Source organism: Sinohyriopsis cumingii, chromosome 15 (genome assembly GCF_028554795.1).
Source record: "Sinohyriopsis cumingii isolate HCF-2022 chromosome 15, ASM2855479v2, whole genome shotgun sequence".
Classification (NCBI taxonomy): domain Eukaryota; kingdom Metazoa; phylum Mollusca; class Bivalvia; order Unionida; family Unionidae; genus Sinohyriopsis; species Sinohyriopsis cumingii.
In genome coordinates this window covers 139811954-139831774 of record NC_142975.1, presented here as the reverse complement: position 1 = coordinate 139831774, position 19821 = coordinate 139811954, and the positions used below count along the sequence as shown (strand labels likewise).

The 19821-nt window shown below is 33.4% G+C and overlaps 1 protein-coding gene across 2 annotated transcripts in view; it reads left to right on the top strand.

Moving 5' to 3' along the window:
• LOC149782906 (acid phosphatase type 7-like) overlaps nt 1–19790 on the top strand; it is a 48062-nt gene extending 28272 nt beyond the window's left edge. For both annotated transcript variants that reach the window (XM_089934463.1, XM_089934461.1), the window contains 5 exons: nt 72–147; nt 3679–3799; nt 6642–6839; nt 8232–8428; nt 14205–19790. In XM_089934463.1, the coding sequence (XP_089790589.1) occupies nt 72–147; nt 3679–3799; nt 6642–6839; nt 8232–8428; nt 14205–14746 (1134 nt within the window). In that variant the 3' untranslated portion in view covers nt 14747–19790. The remainder of the gene's footprint in view (nt 1–71; nt 148–3678; nt 3800–6641; nt 6840–8231; nt 8429–14204) is intronic.
• The last annotated feature ends 31 nt before the right edge of the window (nt 19791–19821 follow it).

The following is a 19821-nucleotide window of genomic DNA, read 5'->3' as shown; positions in this document are numbered from 1 at the left end:
TTTCAAAAAATGAAATCATGGTAATCAGCTGTGAATATCATTGATACTTTCATTTCCTGTTTCCAATTTAGGTTGGTGATGCATTTATGCAAATGATTCAAGATATGACCTCCCATGTTGCCTATATGACAAGCCCTGGAAACCATGGTAATTGTGCTGTAACAGCAGTGACATTCTTAATATTACTGTAGCAAAGTATCTATAAGGCAGGGATATATAGGAATCCTCATGCCTGTGCATCCATCCATTCATCTGTCTTTCCACAACCAGTTCCAGCTTTTGCTGGAGTGCCATGAACTTGGTAAATATTATGGCCATCGTGTGAAGATGTTAACAAATCGCTTGACTCAGACGATTTTATAAGAGTTATTGCCCTTTTTGACTTGCAATTTACTGTCCTGCCACATATTTATTAGAGTTACAGTATTATCTTTTTGACATGCAATTTACTGTCCTCCCACATTTTATGTTAGAGTTATTGCCTTTTTGATGTGCAATTCACTGTCCTCCCACACATTTTGTTAGAGTTATTGCCTTTTTGACCTTCAATTTACTGTCCTACATTTTATGTTAAGAGTTATTGCCTTTTTGACTTGCAGTTTACTGTCTTCACACATGTTATGTTAGAGCTATATCCTTTTTGGTCTCCTGACTTGATGCAGCGTACGACACAATCTTGTGAATGCAACTAGTCCAACAGCTTTTGGTGGATAACTGTGAAACCTGTTACATATTATGGTCATTGTCTGAAGAAATGCGTATTGACATATGATTTTTGTTAGAGTTGTTTTTCTTTTTACCTTGGAGATGGATGCTGTGTATGACGGACTATTGTGAATGTGACTAGTCTGACAGTCTTCTTTGGATTGCCATGAAACTTTGTACATGTCACAGTCATCATTGGAAGATGTGCATGTCAACAAATCACTCTAGTAGATTTTGTATAGAGTTATTGACCATTTTTTTCCCTGCAGCTGAATGCAATGTAAGTTTCTTGCTAATGCAGCTTGTCTTGCAACTGAATAAAGTGTAAGACAGATTCTTGCTAATGCAACTTGTCTTGCAACTGAATACAGTGTAAGACAGATTCTTGTGAATGCAGCTTTTCTTGCAACTGAATACAGTGTAAGACAGATTCTTGTGAATGCAGCTTGTCTTGCAACTGAATACAGTGTAAGACAGATTCTTGTGAATGCAGCTTGTTTTGCAACTGAATGCAGTGTAAGACATATTCTTGTGAATGCAACTTGTCTTGCAACTGAATGCAGTGTAAGAAAGATTCTTGTGAATGTAACTCGTCTTGCAACTAAATGCAGTGTAAGACAGATTTTTATGCATGTAACATAGCTCGCACCTGAATGCAATGTAAGGCAGATTCTTGTGAATGTAACTTGTCTTGCAGCTGAATGTAATGTAAGATCAATTGTTGTGAATGGAACTTGTCTTGCATCTGAATGCAGTGTAAGACAGATTCTTGTGACTGGAACTAGTCTTGCAACTTTTATGGATTGCTGTAAAACTTGAGCACATATTGACAGATCTTGTGTTGTAGTTTTGCAAGAGTTATTGCTCTTTCTTAATCACAGCTGGATGCAATTTTTGACAGAATTTGTGAATCCAAGTATTTGTGCATTTACAGTGGATTGCTGTGAAATTTAGTACTTATTATCAGTATCAGAAAATAGTTATGTTGACCAATCATTGTTCTCGTGCTGTTTTGGGAATATTTGTTATTTTGACAATTAACTTGACTTCATCATGAGGAAAGGAGACATATTCAGGAGAAGTGTGTGTGTGTGTGTGTGTGTGTGTGTGTGTTTGTGTGTGTGTGTACACAAATCCAGGCTGTATTATGTTGAATAGGTTTTGTATCCCCAAATACACAAAGATTAAAATCCTTTAAAATAAAAAGCTAGATTCTTGATATAAATGCTTTCTTTAAAAAAAGTACAAGAATTTCTCAACTAGGACATCATCATGGGATGCCTATTTTACAATAAACATAAGGATGCATCAGGCCTATTCTACATCCCCGAGCCAGGAGGAGGAGAACATGAGAGGCAAATATATATTTATGTGAACAAAGTGATCACCATTCCTCTGGTGTTTTGTATCCTTTTAATATTATTCTAGTAATTTTACCCAAATCCCTATCATATAACTTATTTTTGAGAGTAGTATATTCAAATATTTATTGTAAATCTTTCTTCAGGAAAAGGACAATAAGGATATATATTTTATTTATCATGATGTATGTACTCAGTGTTTGTATTATCAGTTCAATACATTATATTATTAATATTTGTTAATTTGTGTGTCCAAATACTTAAAAATGTGGTATTCCATTGCTAATATTAGCATGCCATTATCCCTTTATTTATATGAATTATTTACAAAATCCCAATAGTTTTCCTTATATTTTTAAAACTTAATGTCCTGTAAAATCAATGTAATTTGGAAAAATTTGGATGAGGGCCTGGTGTTAATGTCATGTGACAATGCAGTATTGAGTTGTGCCAAGAGTTTGTCAGCTGTAATTACCATATCAGATCATGTATGACTCACACAGAGCTGTAATTACCATATCAGATCATGTATAATGCACCAAACAGCTGTAATTACCATCATATCAGATCATGTAGAACTCACACACAACTGTGATTGCCATATCAGTAATTGTATAACTCACACAGAGCTGTAATTACCATATCAGATCATGTATAATGCACCAAACAGCTGTAATTACCATCATATCAGATCGTGTAGAACTCACACATAACTGTGATTGCCATATCAGTAATTGTATAACTCACACAGAGCTGTAATTACCATATCAGATCATGTATAACTCACCAAACAGCTGTAATTACCATCATATCAGATCGTGTAGAACTCACACATAACTGTGATTGCCATATTAGTAATTGTATAACTCACACGGAGCTGTAATTACCATATCAGATCATGTATAACTCACCAAACAGCTGTAATTACCATCATATCAGATCGTGTAGAACTCACACATAACTGTGATTGCCATATCAGATCATGTATGACTCACACAGAGCTGTAATTACCACATCAGATCATGTATAACTCACCAAACAGCTGTAATTACCATCATATCAGATCATATAGAACTCACACACAACTGTGATTGCCATATCAGTAATTGTATAACTCACACATAACTGTCAATAGTATACTCAGATCTGCCAAAACATCATTTCGCGCAATTGTCCTGATATCCACACTTTTTTAGCAATATTATCATTGAAATAATGAGCAATAAGTCATTCTCTACAAAGTGACATATATCTGGTCAAATGCCGAGGGCAAGGTTATTTGTGGAAAATTGCTTCTTTTTTTTACTGATCATTGCCTGTGGACTGATGCCATTTATATCTGAGCTAATTATGGTAAATATATTACTCTGTATTAGTGCTCTGTATTGAATTTGGAAATAGATTTGCATGGGCAGAATGAGATCTCAAATCTGTATGAAAATTGTCACTGATCTGTCATTTTTACCAATATTGTCATTGTTACACCAAATCTGACAAAAATAAAAGGCAGTGTTGATATATGATAATGTGCAATGATATATCTGGATTTAAACCATTTTTAGGAAGATGCATGTTAAGTAATCATGGTAATTTATTTATTTTGGTTTTACAGAAATAGATAATGACACATTTGCCCACTATAGAAACAGATTTTCCATGCCTCAGTCAGAATGGCCCATTCCTCTGCATCAGATGTGGTACAGCATTGATATTGGAATTGTCCACTTTCTTAGGTAAGAGACTTATGCCAGTGTCTTTCATTATTTTAGCTTTGACAGGCTTATGCCAATGTCTTTGATTATCTTAGCTTTGACAGACTTATGCCAATGTCTTTGATTATCTTAGCTTTGACAGACTTACACCAATGTCTTTCATTATCTTAGATTTGACAGACTTATAACAATGTCTTTCATTATTTTAGCTTTGACAGACTTACGCCAATGTCTATTATTATCTTAAATTTGACAGACTTATGCCAAGGCATTTCATTATTTTAGCTTTGACAGACTTATGCTAGTGTCTTTCATTATCTTAGTTTTGACAGACTTATGCTAGTGTCTTTCATTATCTTAGCTTTGACAGACTTATGCTAGTGTCTTTCATTATCTTAGCTTAGACAGATTTACATTAGTGTCTTTCATTATCTTATCTTTGACAGACTTACATCAGTGTATTTCATTATCTTAGCTTTGATAGACTTACACTAGTGTCTTTCATTATCTTTGACAGACTTACAACAGTGTCTTTTATTATCTTAGCTTTGACAGACTTACGATAGTGTCTTTCATTATCTTATCTTTGACACACTTATATCAGTGTCTTTCATTATCTTAGCTTTAACAGACTTACGCTAGTGTCTTTCATTATCTTATCTTTGACACACATCAGTGTCTTTCATTATCTTAGCTTTGACAGACTTACGCTGATGTCTTTCATTATCTTAGCTTTGACAGACTTAAATTATCATCTTTCATTATCTTGACTTTTGACAGACTTACATCATTGTTTTTCATTATCATAGCTCTGACAGATTTTAATCAGTGTCTTTTATTATCTTAGCTTTGATAGACTTACATCAGTGTCTTTCATTATCTTATCTTTGACAGACTTACATCAGTTTCTTTAATTATCTTATCTTTAACATACTTATGCCAATGCCTTTCATTATTATAGCTTTGACAGAATTACAGTAGTGTCTTTCATTATCTTATCTTTGACAGACTTACATCAGTGTCTTTCATTATCTTGCTTTGACAAACTTACATCAGTGTCTTTCATTATCTTTGCTTTGACAGACTTATGCTACTGTCTTTCATTATCTTAACTTTGACAGACTTACATTATCATCTTTCATTATCTTGACTTTTGACAGACTTACATCATTGTCTTTCATTATCATAGCTCTGACAGATTTTAGTCAGTGTCTTTTATTATCTTAGCTTTGACAGACTTACATCAGTGTCTTTCATTATCTTATCTTTGACAGACTTACATCAGTGTCTTTAGTTATCTTATCTTTAACATACTTATGCCAATGCCTTTCATTATTATAGCTTTGACAGAATTACGCTAGTGTCTTTCATTATCTTATCTTTGACAGACTTACATCACTGTCTTTCATTATCTTAGCTTTGACAAACTTACATCAGTTTCTTTCATTATCTTTGCTTTGACAAACTTACATCAGTGTCTTTCATTATATTTGCTTTGACAGACTTATGCTACTCTCTTTCATTATCTTAACTTTGACAGACTTACATCAGTGTCTTTCATTATCTTAGCTTTGACAGACTTATCCTGATGTCTTTCATTTTATCTTAGTTTTGACAGACTTACATCAGTGTCTTTCATTAACTTAGCTTTGACAGACTTTAGTCAGTGTCTTTCATTATCTTAGCTTTGACATAATTACATCAGTGTCTTTCATTATCTTAGCTATGACAGACTTACATCAGTGTCTTTCATTATCTTATCTTTGACACACTTACATCAGTGTCTTTCATTATCTTTGCTTTGACATAATTACATCAGTGTCTTTCATTATCTTAGCTTTGACTACAATACAGATAACAGACTTGTACAAATTAAGTAGGCCAATGATTTGAAATGGAAGTTTCTGACAAATTAAAAATACAGATTGTAAACAAGTGGGTTATTAGGAAAAAGAATACCTGGTTCAGCAACATGGAGAAAGGACAAAATATATTAAATATTTGCTGCAGGACTTCCCCTTTTTTCTTGTTATGAGTAATTAATATTTATTCTTCTTTGTAATATATTGGACAGTTATAGTATTGCATTTTTTAACAAGTTAACATTTTATAGAATAATTGTGAATTATTAGTGAAATTTCTTCATTCCAAATTATACTGAAGAAATTTTGTATGAATCTGTACTTTGTAGAATAAAAGTTTAGATAGGAGTTTTCTATGTGTAAATGGTTTGGCAGAAGAGTACTTCATTATTAATTTCACAGACTGTTACATATAGTAAATATATCTGATATGAAAAAACAAAATTTATCAAACTTGAAATGAGCCTATTTGACTACAGATTGGTTAAATTTTGGGTGAGAGATGAAGAGAAAAGAACAAAATGCAGATAATTTCTGTGGAAGACTAATATTTGTGGTTCATGTTTGGTCAAAAATGTTGGAGGTTCATAGGAAAATTTAATAATTTTGGATGCAAGTCAGTCATGTTAGTGAATGTTACTTTTAATGAAAGTGTTATCCCTTCTGGACTTGATACCTGGATTCCACAGAAATTTAAGCTATAATTTATGATAAGCATGCGTATGGATAGCATTTTTGTTTATGTAGTGCCTCCACTAAGTCTGCTTGAATGATTCATTTATTGTAGCCCAAATCATGTATGATGATATCCCCATCATAATCAGGGTGATCACAACATATAAGAAAAGAATCTACAAATTCAGCAGGTTCCTTCCATGGTTTTAAGATGGTTTCTTTAATGAATAAAGAATAAATCATATTTTGGAGTATTTATCAACTTCACTATAACCAAAAATCTGCAGCAATTAACATTCAGATATTTACATTTCACTGTATTTCAGCTATTCAAGCGAGACTTTCTTCACATCCAATGGAACTTTTGTAAATGCCCAGTATGAATGGATGAAACAAGATCTTCATGTTGCTAATCAGAATAGAGATAAATGCCCCTGGGTCATTGCTTTTGGACACAGGCCAATGTATTGCTCCAACAATGATGGGGATGACTGCACTAAGACAGATTCCAAAGTGAGAAAAGGGTAAGTTCAATTCCATTAGTATCAAATTTCATAAATCCATTTTATATTTTTAATAACATAAGATTATGACTACATACAAGGTGTAAATATAACAATAGACTGCTTAATAGATCTAAATGTAATTAAGATTTTGCCTCTGAATAGTTTCAGTACCATATATACACACACTTGTAAGTCAGAAAGTCCAATTAATAACTGCAGAGACCCAGATCTGCCATCTCATAATGCACAAGCAGATCTTTGTCTATGCATTTTGTTAGTAATAATCAGTAGAATGAAAACAATGACCCTTATCTGCTGTTGCACTATGCAATGACAGATCAGGGTCACTATGCAATGACAGATCAGGTTCACTATGCAATGCTAGATCAGGGTCACTATGCAATGACAGATCAGGGTCACTATGCAATGACAGATCAGGGACACTATGCAATGACAGATCAGGTTCACTATGCAATGCTAGATCAGGGTCACTATGCAATGACAGATCAGGTTCACTATGCAATGCTAGATCAGGGTCACTATGCAATGACAGATCAGGGCCAGTATTGTTTGTAGTTGGACTCGACTAATAAAAGAGTACACATAATCTTTAGGTTGTTGAGTGTATGTGTGATTAGGATTTTGAACATAAGGTTAATAATTTTTCAGTCATATTGGTACGATGTCTACAGTGTGGCAGTTCAAAGTGATGTCTAGCACTGGGGCATCATGCTGCAGACATGTATATCATGTCCCACCCAGTCACATTATCCTGACACCAGGCCAACCAGTCCTAGCACTAACCTCTTAGTGCTGAGTGCCAAGCAAGGCAACTGTTAGTACCATTTTTTGGTATGACTCAGCCAGGGTTCAAAACCCGCATCCGAGGCAGAAGCTCTAACCACTAGGCCACCAGAGCAGTCTTAGGTTGTTGATGCTCACGTTATTCAATGTTTTTTTATAAACTTCATATGAAATGACTAGTAGGCGAGACACTTGACACAGATACACATTTATACAGGAAGAAACGGTTAAACTCATTATGGCTCTTAATCATTATATTTACACTTTATGGATGTTTCTGATGTTTTCTCATCATTCTTTTTATGCTGCATTTGTCATTTTTTAAACATGTTTTTTAAATCTGTAAGAAAATGCAACCAATAGTTGAAATAGGTAAAACATACCATGTTATTCTATCTGTAAATACACACATCTGCTTGAATATTTGAATTGAAACATTCTCAGAAGTAAAAATGTGTCTGGATCTACAGAGCCCAGTATCACGCATGAATCTGTACTGTGTTGATGAAGCTGCTTATATTAGGTTTGCAAAAATGCCCTAATGCCAGCAGGAGCAGTGGAACTTACAGGTGAAACAATAAAATAACAATTATTCTTCATTTCCAGGTTTGAAGATCTGTTCTATGAATATGGAGTAGATGTGGTCATCCAAGCACATGAACACTCTTATGAACGACTCTGGCCTATGTACAAAGGAGTTGTCCTGGCAAAAAACTACACCAACCCCACTGCTCCTGTACAGCTAATCACAGGGGCTGCAGGGAGTAAACATGGGATAGATGATTTCAATAATTCTAATATAGGTAAGAAAGTCCTATAGATGAATAAAAAGGACATAAGGGAGAACTTGGTAACTTCAAGTACCTCTTATCATGTAACATATTTTGTTGTTGTTGTTGTTGTTGTAGGGTTTAACACCATTTTTCAGCACATGATAGGCTATACATGGCAGCCAGTATTAATAGTGGAGGAAGAACCCGGGAAAACCCTGGAAAGAACCACCAACCCACGAGAAGCTACTGGCAAGCTTTCTCACATACCCACATTAGCTGAATCCGAGACTCGAACCCAAGCTGACAGAGGTGAGATGGCAGTGATCCATAACGGAGAGCGCTTTAGACCACTCGGCCACTCAGGGTCCCATATTTTGTAAGCAGAGGTATGGAACTATGTATTCTTTAAATTTCATTAAGTTCTGTTGAAAAAGTTATTCTTACAGATCTGTATGTGCAAGTTTCTGCTTACAGGACCCCCAGATGTTGATTCTGGACTTGAATTTGACTCAAAGAGTAAAAACAATGCTCTCATTCAGACCTAACTGAACTGAAAATTCTGGCACCAGATGTGTCAGTAATGTTACATTCTAACATCTGATTGGTCAGTAATTTGATATTTTAACATCTGATTTGTCAGCAGTTTGACATTCTAACATATGGTTCATCAGTAATTTGACAGTCTAACATCTGATTGGTCAGTAGTTTGACATATTTCGAACATCAGATTGTTAAGTAATTTGACATATTCAATCAGAAATCAGAGTTCTTAGTTTAAGTGTGTGATTCTTTTGTAATCTTTTGGCATGGCCACATATTCATGGAAGACTGAACACCGAAAGAACTGAACTCTACAGAGAATTCCAGCATTATAATTGATATATGAAGTCAGTCAATATCATTGAAAAAAAATCTGCTTTTTGAAATATAAATTTTAGAACAATAATCATTAAATTTTTTAAATGTATGACTTCAATGAGAGTGAGATTATAGCAGATAAAAATGATGAAAATTGAGAATAAATTTAGATTTTATTATGCTCAGAAAGTTTCATGACTACAAAGCCTAACCCCATAGTTAAGAATCTTTCAGAGCTCATAACTCAAACCGAAAGCTCAAAAATTTAAAAACGTACTTTGCGTCCTTAAGTATGAATGATATTTTGGCAGCATGTAGAGATGGCAAGCAATAAGGTCCTTCCAATATTTTCTCAATTTTATTTTTGCACACAAGTTCAATTTTTGTGCTTAGATAGATTCATGACTAGAGTAACAGGCCTACACTACTCTTTAAACTGGATTCCCAAGTTGAAGAAATGTTGCACTGAACCATATTCAAAATCCAGTTAAGAGCTTTGACAAGATCTGCCAAAGATATGGAAACAAGAGTGTTATGCAAGGTTCATTATAGGTCTGCCCCATTTGTAATAGTCATCTATGCAAGTGCAAGTAGGGCATGGTTGACTGGAGATTATTGGCCAACAGGTCTTAATGACATTGACCTTTGGTCAACGTATGCAGTTTTGAATTAAACTTACTGTGTGTAAACAATTATTTTCCTTTTTGCCTTACCATGATCTTTAACCTTTAAGACCCCCAAATCTAAAGGTTTCTTTCTAACCCTAGATGTAAGCCGTGTGCAAAGTATGGACCCCAAAATCTAAAGGTTTCTTTCTAACCCTAGATGTAGCCATGTGCAAAGTATGGACCCAAAAATCTATAGGTTTCTTTCTAACCCTGCATGTAAGCCATCCACAAAGTTTAGAACCCCAAATCATTAGGTGTCTATCTAACCCAGGATGTAAGCCATCCACAAAGTTTAGAACCCCAAATCGTTAGGTTTCTTTCTAACCTTAAGTGTAAGATATCCACAAAATTAGAACCCAAAATCCATAGGTTTCTTTCTAACCCAAAGTGTAAGCCATCCACAAAGTTTAGAACCCCAAATATATTGGTTTCTTTCTAACCTTAAGTGTAAGATATCAACAAAGTTTAGGACCCAAAATCTATAGGTTTCTTGGAACCCTGGGTGTAAGACATGCACATAGTTTAGACCCCAAGATTTATAGGGTTCTTTCTAACACTGGATGTAAGCCATCCACAAAGTTTAGTCAAGGACCCTACTGTTGAGCAAACTCCTTTTTCTATTAGTCAATGACCTTGACCTTTTGAAATAAAAAATCTATAGGTCTCTTCCTTATGATAATTGAATCCCATCTGTAAACTTAGCTCAGTTGTTTTCTTTCGGTTACAGTGACCTTCACCATTGTCCTTTTGACACAAATCAGCAGGCTTGTTTGCTGTAAACAAACTTTGGTGACATTAGGCATATGATTGATAAATTAAATTTGTATGCATTAACCTTATTTCCTTTATAAAGTCACAATGACTGTCACCTTTCATTTTTTGACCCACAATCAGTAGACTTCTTTCTTCATCCAAGTGCAAGCCACTGACAAAGTTTAGTCCAGGTCTGTGAACTAAATTATTCAAAAATCATTTTTAGCTCTAATCGTCATAGAACAGAAGAGCTTATGCAATGGTCTGTTGTCTGTCTCCATCATCTGGCATCTGTCCATCTTCCTTCTGTCCTTTAGCCCAAGTTTGTTATTGCTTCTCCTCCTAAACTACTTGGAGGATTATCATGAAACTTTGCACACTCATTTATCTGAAGATCTTGTTCATTGTAAATGAAAATGATGCCACTCAGACAGCCAATATGGCTGCCACAGCATAAGAGAAAATCTTTTCATTACTCCACCCATTGGTCCTAAATGAATATGATGCTGATCTGACATACAATTTGGCTACAATGGCAGCTATATTGAAATATTATCTATTCTCCTCCTGAATGGAAAGTCATCTGACATGCAATTTTCACTTTGTATGATGTCTAATTGGTCTTAAATGAAAATAAGCCTGATCTGATGTCCAGTGTGGCCACTATATAAGCCATCTTTAAAATCTTGTTATTGTTATTCCTTCTGAATGGATGGTCATGTCAACATTGGGTTTTCACCAAAAGACCTCATATGTCTAGTTGGTTGTAAATAAAAATAGTACAGGCCTTACATCCAGTATAGCCACCATGGTGAATATTTTGAAAATTTTGGTATACCAGAAGAATATAAGAGATATTTTCAACTGTTAATGATATGTAGTTGGTCCACAAAAAAACATTGGTGCTGATCTTACATGCAATATGGCCACTTTGTTGGCCATCTTGAAAATCTTGTTTTCTCATTTCTTTCTGAATGGATGGTTATATCAATATGGTGTTATGTATAACTATATCATGTTTGTAAATTTTTCATGATTATAGATTGTAAGGGTAATTTTTAAACAGATTACATAGTTTCAGAGAGGTGGAATGTAATTGTAATCATAGTGAACATGTTGATGTCCTTTTTGACCTTGAAAGGTGTAGAAGAAATCTTGTTCACCAGTTGATGTGAGTTTGGTTCAGGTGATGGGTTTTTCCCTTGGAAAACCAGGCTGACCTAATTCCTGATTGGTTAGCTGTTAAAGTACTTGACATTGTTGACAAAGTTAGATTGATCTGGAATGAATATTCAACTCCCATACTGTTTCTTTTTTTTATATCTAGTTTTTATATAAGGGATGTTTTCCTGAAAATTAGTTAATCTAAGCATAAACATCAGTCTTGGTGCAGTCATTTTATTGTGTTAAAGTCAGTCAAGATGATTTAATTTATTTCAATTATCTGTTGGAATTACAAAGTGCTCAGACTTTAGGACTAAGTAGATGTTTTGGAATTACTGTTAATTCATTTACAGACATCCATCATGGATTATTTCATTGTGAAACTTCAAGACTATTTGCATATCAGCACGATCGATTGAACTTCATTCAGAATTCCACTGGAACTCATTTGGCATACTCACTACTTTTGGACTTGTGTTAGAGCTTTTAAGACTATTTAGGGTGTCATTCAAAAGACTGAAAGTTGTTTTGATTTTTCACTTTGTGTTCAAAGGAAATAAATTATTTGTTGAATTTTACAAAATTTGTTGGTTTTCACTCTTACTTAGTTTAAGACCATAAAGTTGTAGCAATGGGGTTCTTACTAAAAAAAACGTCTTATGGCATCAAGTTGGTTCTAAATGAAAATGGTGCTGGCTTTATATCCAATATGTCTGTCATGGTTGCCATCTTGAAAATCTTTATTGCTCATGAATATTGGAAATGGTCTCAATAATAAGCAGTTAAAAAGAAGAAATAGTCTTATCTTGTGTTCCTGAAAATTCTTTCAGCCAGTAGAGTAGCAATCCATTTGAGATACAAAGAGTCTTTTTTAGTCACAGTGCCTTACAAGTTTGGTCAAGGTCTGTGATGTAGAACTAACATAATTGGGCAGAAACCATTTTACTTCTTTCATTCACGGTGACTATGACCTTTGACCAACCCAAAACATAATCTTCTTCCTTAACCCAATTTCAACTCACTGACAAAGTTTGGTAATGGAAAATAGTGTAAATCTAAATTTATATTTTTGAAACAAACAGGGTAACAGACACCAGTGTCATAACAATATATGTTTTTTCTTGGTGGGAATATAAAAGTTTATAAAACATGGCATTCAGCAAGTCTAAAAGCTGTTATTAACTAAGGCCTATTTTGGCAGATAAAGGCTACTTTTATAGTTAATAAGGCATCAGAGACATTTATTTGGATCATTTTTATTTAGTGATCATAACAGATTCACAAAGTGGAATTGCTTCTATTTGGCCATAAAATGGCTAAATAAAAATGTGAATTAGAAATAATAATAATAATGCTTTATTTATAGAGGGTGACTCATTAGTCAAGGACTATTCTCCCTTGAGGCCCTCTTAATGAGAGTATAACAATATGAAAGATAGCAATAATTACTGTTTATTTTAACATGTTTGGTATTGAAATACTTAATTCCATTATCTATTAGAAACACATAATATGTTCATGATATCTCTTATTAAAAACTAATATTTTCAGCAGATTTTACATGTAGTGGAAGCTGGTTCTACATAACTGTACTAGAGTGTTGGAAGCTCTTTTTTAATTGTTCTGTTCTTGATTTTGATGCTAGAAGGTTTCCATGTGATATTGATCTCAACTGGTATAGTGTTGAAAAAGGCCTGAATAAGTCCTGAATAAACTCTGGTGCATTTCCATGTAGGCACTGACATGTACAAGAAGTGCCCTGTGAAATCTACCCTTTCATATATTGTGAACCATTTGAGTTCTGTTAACAAAACATTTGAGGGGTGATCAATAAATGCATCTAAAATTATGTTTGCTGCTCGTTTCTTAAGTTGATAGATCCTGTCAAGCTGAGATTTAGCACAGTTTCCCATACATTTGAACAATAATCCGTTGTTGAAATAATATATATTTCTTGATTCTGCTGAGTATGGCAATTTTGGATGACAGTGTTTTACAAAGCTTATCAATATGGCCATCGCATACTAAATTATTACTTACAGACACACCTACAAGCAAGAGATAGTTCTGGGTTCCCAAACATGTGTAGCTTTTGTGATGTCCCCAAAATCATACATGTTGTTTTACCTTCATTAATTACCATCCTATTTTGTAATTATGGGTCTTGAAGGCCTCTTTTCCATGGCTATGGCAATGACTGCAATAATTTGCAGATGGCTAGCAGTTGGATTAGTCAGTTGACCACTGGGATAGTGATAGAAAGTAATGGATTGACAGTTGATGGTAGTTCTTCTACAGTGTACATTTTTTTTATATACATTTAACTTAAATTTCTATTAATTCTTACTCATTTTGTATTTCAGCTGATTGGTCAGCATTTCACATTGGCAACAAATCTTTCAATAGCTATGGTAGAATCTTAGTGACCAATAGGACTCATCTGTACTGGGAACAGATTTCTGTAGCAGGTGGACAGGTTCTTGATTCCATCTGGATAACACAGACCAATCATGGACCTTTTGACAAGGCCAAACTCACATTAGACGTAAAGGAAAAAATTGATGAGAGTATTAAGAAGGAACAGATAATTACTCAAGCAAATTCAAATTCAAAACCAAAGACAACTGACACATCTGTCGAGAAAGGAGATGAAAGTTCCATTTTTAATGATATGACAACAAGGATTGCATTGGGAGCAGGCTTTGGAGTTTTGTTTCTTGTTTTTTTTGCAACAGTGTGTATAGTCCATAGGTGTAAGAAGAAAAGGTCAAAAAACTACAGGCGATGGGAGACATTAGATTATGGTAGAAAGTTTTACAACAATGTCAAAAACAGTGAAAAGGATGCAGATGATTTTGAAAGTGAAGTTTCAGATGGTACAACCAAACTGCTTGAGAAGGATTGATAAGATGCTGAGTGATGCAATTCTCCTTTGGATTTCATGGATTAAGTTGATGGACTGTCTTCCAGAGTCATCATAATTGTTGTAGTTAAATTTGAGTGAATTTTTAGTCATTTTGTGCTTACATGTAGCAGAAATCACATTTTTGCAGACATTTCTTCAAATACAGAGACTACAATTGTGTTTTGATGTGCATAAGCATACAGTGAGTCACCAAAATTTCACCAGTATTACATTTTCATGAATTTAGTAAGAAAATTTAATTGGTGAAAGTAAGTTTCATAGTTAGGCTATGAGTCAATTGTATATTTAAAGGAGGCTATTACTTTGTGAAGTTTTATGTAAAAAAATATCAAGAATTTTGCAAAAGAAGGGAAAGATATCATCATTCCTACACATGAGCAAAGGGGGGGCACAATTATTGTTTCCCCTGTGCATCAGCCTGTCCATCTTACACCAGTCTCAAATCTTGTCATTACTTCTTCTCTCATCATGAAACTTTGTATGCTGAATATCTGGTTGGTACAGATGCACAGTAATACGTTACCTTTTTCTGTGGCGCAGTTTTGAAGAAATGTTAAAAAAAAATTTGAAAATGGATTTTATGAGAACTCTGCCCATAAGTGCTGCTTCTCTTACACTGGTTGGTGGATTTTATTGAAATTATTTTGGCTATATGTGTGGCTTGTTGGTGTGGATGTGCACTACGTTTTAATGTTTTTCCTCCAGAAAACTTTTGAGGAAATTTATTTAAACATTTTCAAGAAATGGTAATGTTATGAATTTCATTTGTCTTCACTAATAATACACTCATTGGATAATTGTATTGAAACATTGTATACTGGGATTTCTTTTAAAAAATCATGAGAAAAGGGAAATTTTGAGTATTCAGATCAGGATAACTTATTCTTCACAAAGCTTGGAGGATTTTATAGAAGCTTCAGTGGCTAGATGTGTGGTTAGTGCAAATGTGCAATATAGTTTTCTTTTTATCCTTTTTCTTGGGGATATTTCTTGCAAAACTGCGACTTAGGGCTATTTTGGTAAATTCAGTTCATCACATCCTTCACACTGCTTGGAAGATTGTATAGAAACTTTGTACGCTAGGTATATGGTTGGTTTAGATGTGCAAATGATTTTACTTTTTTCTTCTGGCTCAGTTTTGGGACATTTCTTGAAAATTTGTTTAAAAACGGGGAATTTAGAGAATTCAGCTTATGTAACACTATACAATAATACTGCTGGACATTTACAGATGTGCTGCAAACATTTTGATCTCCAAAGGTCTTGAAAGAGTGGGAATGTATGTTGTTTGCCATGCAAGAAAAAAACACTGAGAAGAATATGCTTGTCATTTAGGTCTATGATTGCAGGTATATCTAGTAGTTTAGCTTATTCCATTACAATGGATATTTCCAGGTACATATAGTAGTTTACATCAGCTTGTTCCATTCATATAGATACATTCATGCATACATTATCACTATGAATATTCAGAAGTAGAAAAGATGATTGAATACACTGTGCACACTACTTTAATTGTCAAAATGGTATTCTTAGGGCTTCTTTTCAAAACAATTACGGTTGAAATGAGGCCTGAGACCACAAAATTAAGGGCCATGGTGATGGCACCATCATTTTTTTCTGGCTTTTCATTGAATTTTTAGAGTATTACTTTCATTTTTACAGACTTTCTTTGTTCAGTATGCATTATTTTTACTATAAAAAAGAATACAATTTAAACTTGTCCTCAAAATGAGTCCATTTTCCATTGTTTAACCTAGAATTTGCATTTATTAAAAGATATTTTTAAAAAATATGTGTTCTCTGCTTTAAAAGACTTGTGCTTTGTAGCTATAAGTCAGTTTCTAATTTTATTTTGTACAGTCTTATAAGAATTAATTTTCTTATTTTTTTAACTACATTAATAAATTTTTTTCTTTTTTTGAGATTGCCTTGAGCAAACAGTGAACTTAGTTTTGTACAGTATTATTAATGGCTAATGATTTGTTTTAAATTACATTAATTGGTATGATTGCTCTTCTGTACATAATCTCTCTTATTTATGTAGCTATGTTGTACACCGGCTTACTCACAGATCTACTGTTTTGCTTCATGTGCCAGAAAATCTGTATATGCAGTTAAAGTCAATTTCAGAATGGTCTAATAGATAACCCTTCCAGTTTTAAGAAACAATAATTCAGCAAATTAGAAATGGTAAATACAAACCATGGCAACATAAAAGTACAATTTTTAGCAGGTAAATGAATGTCAGTTTCCATTAGAATTTATGGTATATGATGGTAGATGTAGAAATTCCTGTACAGATCAGCCATTTTTGCACAGCATTGTGGGTACTTTTCTCTTAGGTATTGTGGGTATGGCTGGTATTAGGATTACCTTTCCAATTTTTTTAAATTGTTAGTAAAAGTATTAAAATGCCTAGTTTTACCCACAACAGTGTACACAAATGCCTAATTTAAACACAATTTTCCATATCTTAAAAAAATGGTTCTGATCAGACATTCAGCATCTGGTCATATTGAAAATCTTGTTATCGCTAGTCCTTAGAAAGCGATGTTTATTTTAATGCATGATTTTCTCTAAGATATTCTTCTCTACATGTAGCATATCCTAAATGAAATGATGCCAGTGTGATCCCCCCCAAAATTAACAAACCTTGTAAAAGCTTCTTGTCAAGATCAGATTGCTTTATATTTTTTTCTCTAATTTTTTTTTTGCAGTACAGTTTTTCTGTATTAAAATTATGCAGATAAAACATTCGAAATGGTTACATTGATGGCCATATAAATCGACATGGGTTTTCACTGCAACACTATAGCAGCATGTAGCCAGTTCTAGTGAAAATAGCTATCTTGAAAATCTTATATCATTACTCCCCTTGTGGCCTTGAAATGTATTTCATTAAAATACTTCTTGCAATATTTAAGTGGTTCAGAATAAAAGAGATACAGATCAAACCACCAACATATTTACACTTTTGTTAAGTAGTTTTGAGAACCAGACCTAACCATCCCCTGGGGTCCAATCAAAGGTCATAGCTTGCATTTTTGTATATAGTTGCATTGTGATGAAAAAATTAATTGTCTCAATTCTGACATTGATTTTAAGGTAATTGTTCTTGAGTTTTTAGCCATACTGGCTTGTTAGCTTGATCAAACAAAGCAGTATGAATGAATTTTGATCTTTTCAGTTTATGGCTATATAAGGATTGCCTTGAATGATTCCAATAAGATAACTATTTCTCAAGAATATCACAGATGGTTTGTTACTTTGGATAACTGGAATGGTATACCTATTAAATTATGATGAAATGGACTTTAGCTTGAAACCATGAACAGAATGTATCACAGTCTGTTAGTATATAATATGCCACATGATCTGTTGGTATGTAATATGCCACATGATCTGTTGGTATATAATATGCCACATGATCTGGGTCTATTCTCATTGAAGTCAAGTGACAAGTATTTATGGCCAGCTCAGAATTTGCAGATATCAGTTTAGGGACTACCAGTAAGTCAATAAAAACTACATTTCCTTGTGGATTTGTTGAAATCAAGTGGATATATTTAGATCTCATCTTTTTCTTTGAAAATATTGAAGTCATTGAGATATATGACATAATGTACACAATAATATATAGCTAATATGCAACTAAATTGATAGAATAATATTCTTCTTGACTGATAAGAATTTTAATTTTGTTTACCTTAAAGATCTGAATTGGTATTCTTGTTTTCTTTATTATCTAATTTACATATTTTAGATCTTGCTGCACCATCTTATGGTCCAAAATTTGTAGCACCTTATTTTCGTTTCACTTTTTTCCCCCAGGCACAAGTTTGGCTTTTTGTTGAATAAGGATAATTGCCAAAGTGAGCCAGGTGACCCAGACTCTACATAGATAAAAATGGCATAGAGTTTCTAAAATTCATGATAATGATATGATTGATCATTCCAAAGAATTGGAGATGATACCATTCACATACAATGCTCAATAATTGTTCATAGATATTTATTTTGATTTTGTTTCACAGTGTCCAATAAGTAATATGTGTTTTTAAAGAATGTTAAAAATAATGAATGTCTTTTGGGGTACAGGTATGTGTAAAAAATGTATAGCAATGTGAGTCGCTGTTATATTTGTTTATATGTATGCATTTTAAATGTACTGGCATGTATTTTCATAAACATTTGGGGTTTGGGTACATGTTAAAGTTAGTACTGCACTGGTGATCAGTTATTTTAGAAAATCAAATAGTTTGCTCACATGTATATTCTATGATTATGAAATCCGAATATAGTTAACATACAAAATAAATATTATTATAAAAAAATTGGAATACAAAGTTTTATGAAAAGAACAGCATTGAATTTAATAACAATACCTAAAATATAAGAAATAACAATAACTACAGTGCTTCCAATTTCTGTTTCTCCAGTCTCATGACACCATTAGTTACTGCCAATAAATTTGAATGTACCGAATGATATGCTATGTATGCTCTTTAATTTCCTGTTAAATTTGCCACCCTTACTATACGCCACTTGCCAAATCTATCAATGTATAAATTACACACACACACACACACACACACACACACACACACATATATATATATATATATATATATATATATATATATATATATATATATATATATATATATATATATATATATATATATATAATGATCACGGACCTTGAACATCCAAGATGTTTGTCAGTCAAACAGTTCAATTAGTGACAAAATCAATCACCTTCAATTAAGATTAGTGGTATCTGAACTGCTTCTCAAGAGAAACCAACAGTGCACGGTACCATGCTTACAGCCAGCTATTGTCTTGGCTGACAGCCTTTAAGACTATCCAAGATAACAGCCAGTGTAACTTAATGCTAGCAACAACAATCACTGTGAGCGCAATTGAAAGAAAGTCAATGTTAGCTTTAGTAAAATCATTGTGTTATAATTTTAATTAAATATGTTAGAAGCTTAATTTTATTAAAAGTCATTTTGATTGATCTCTGCATCATTTTTAATTTTACTGGTCAT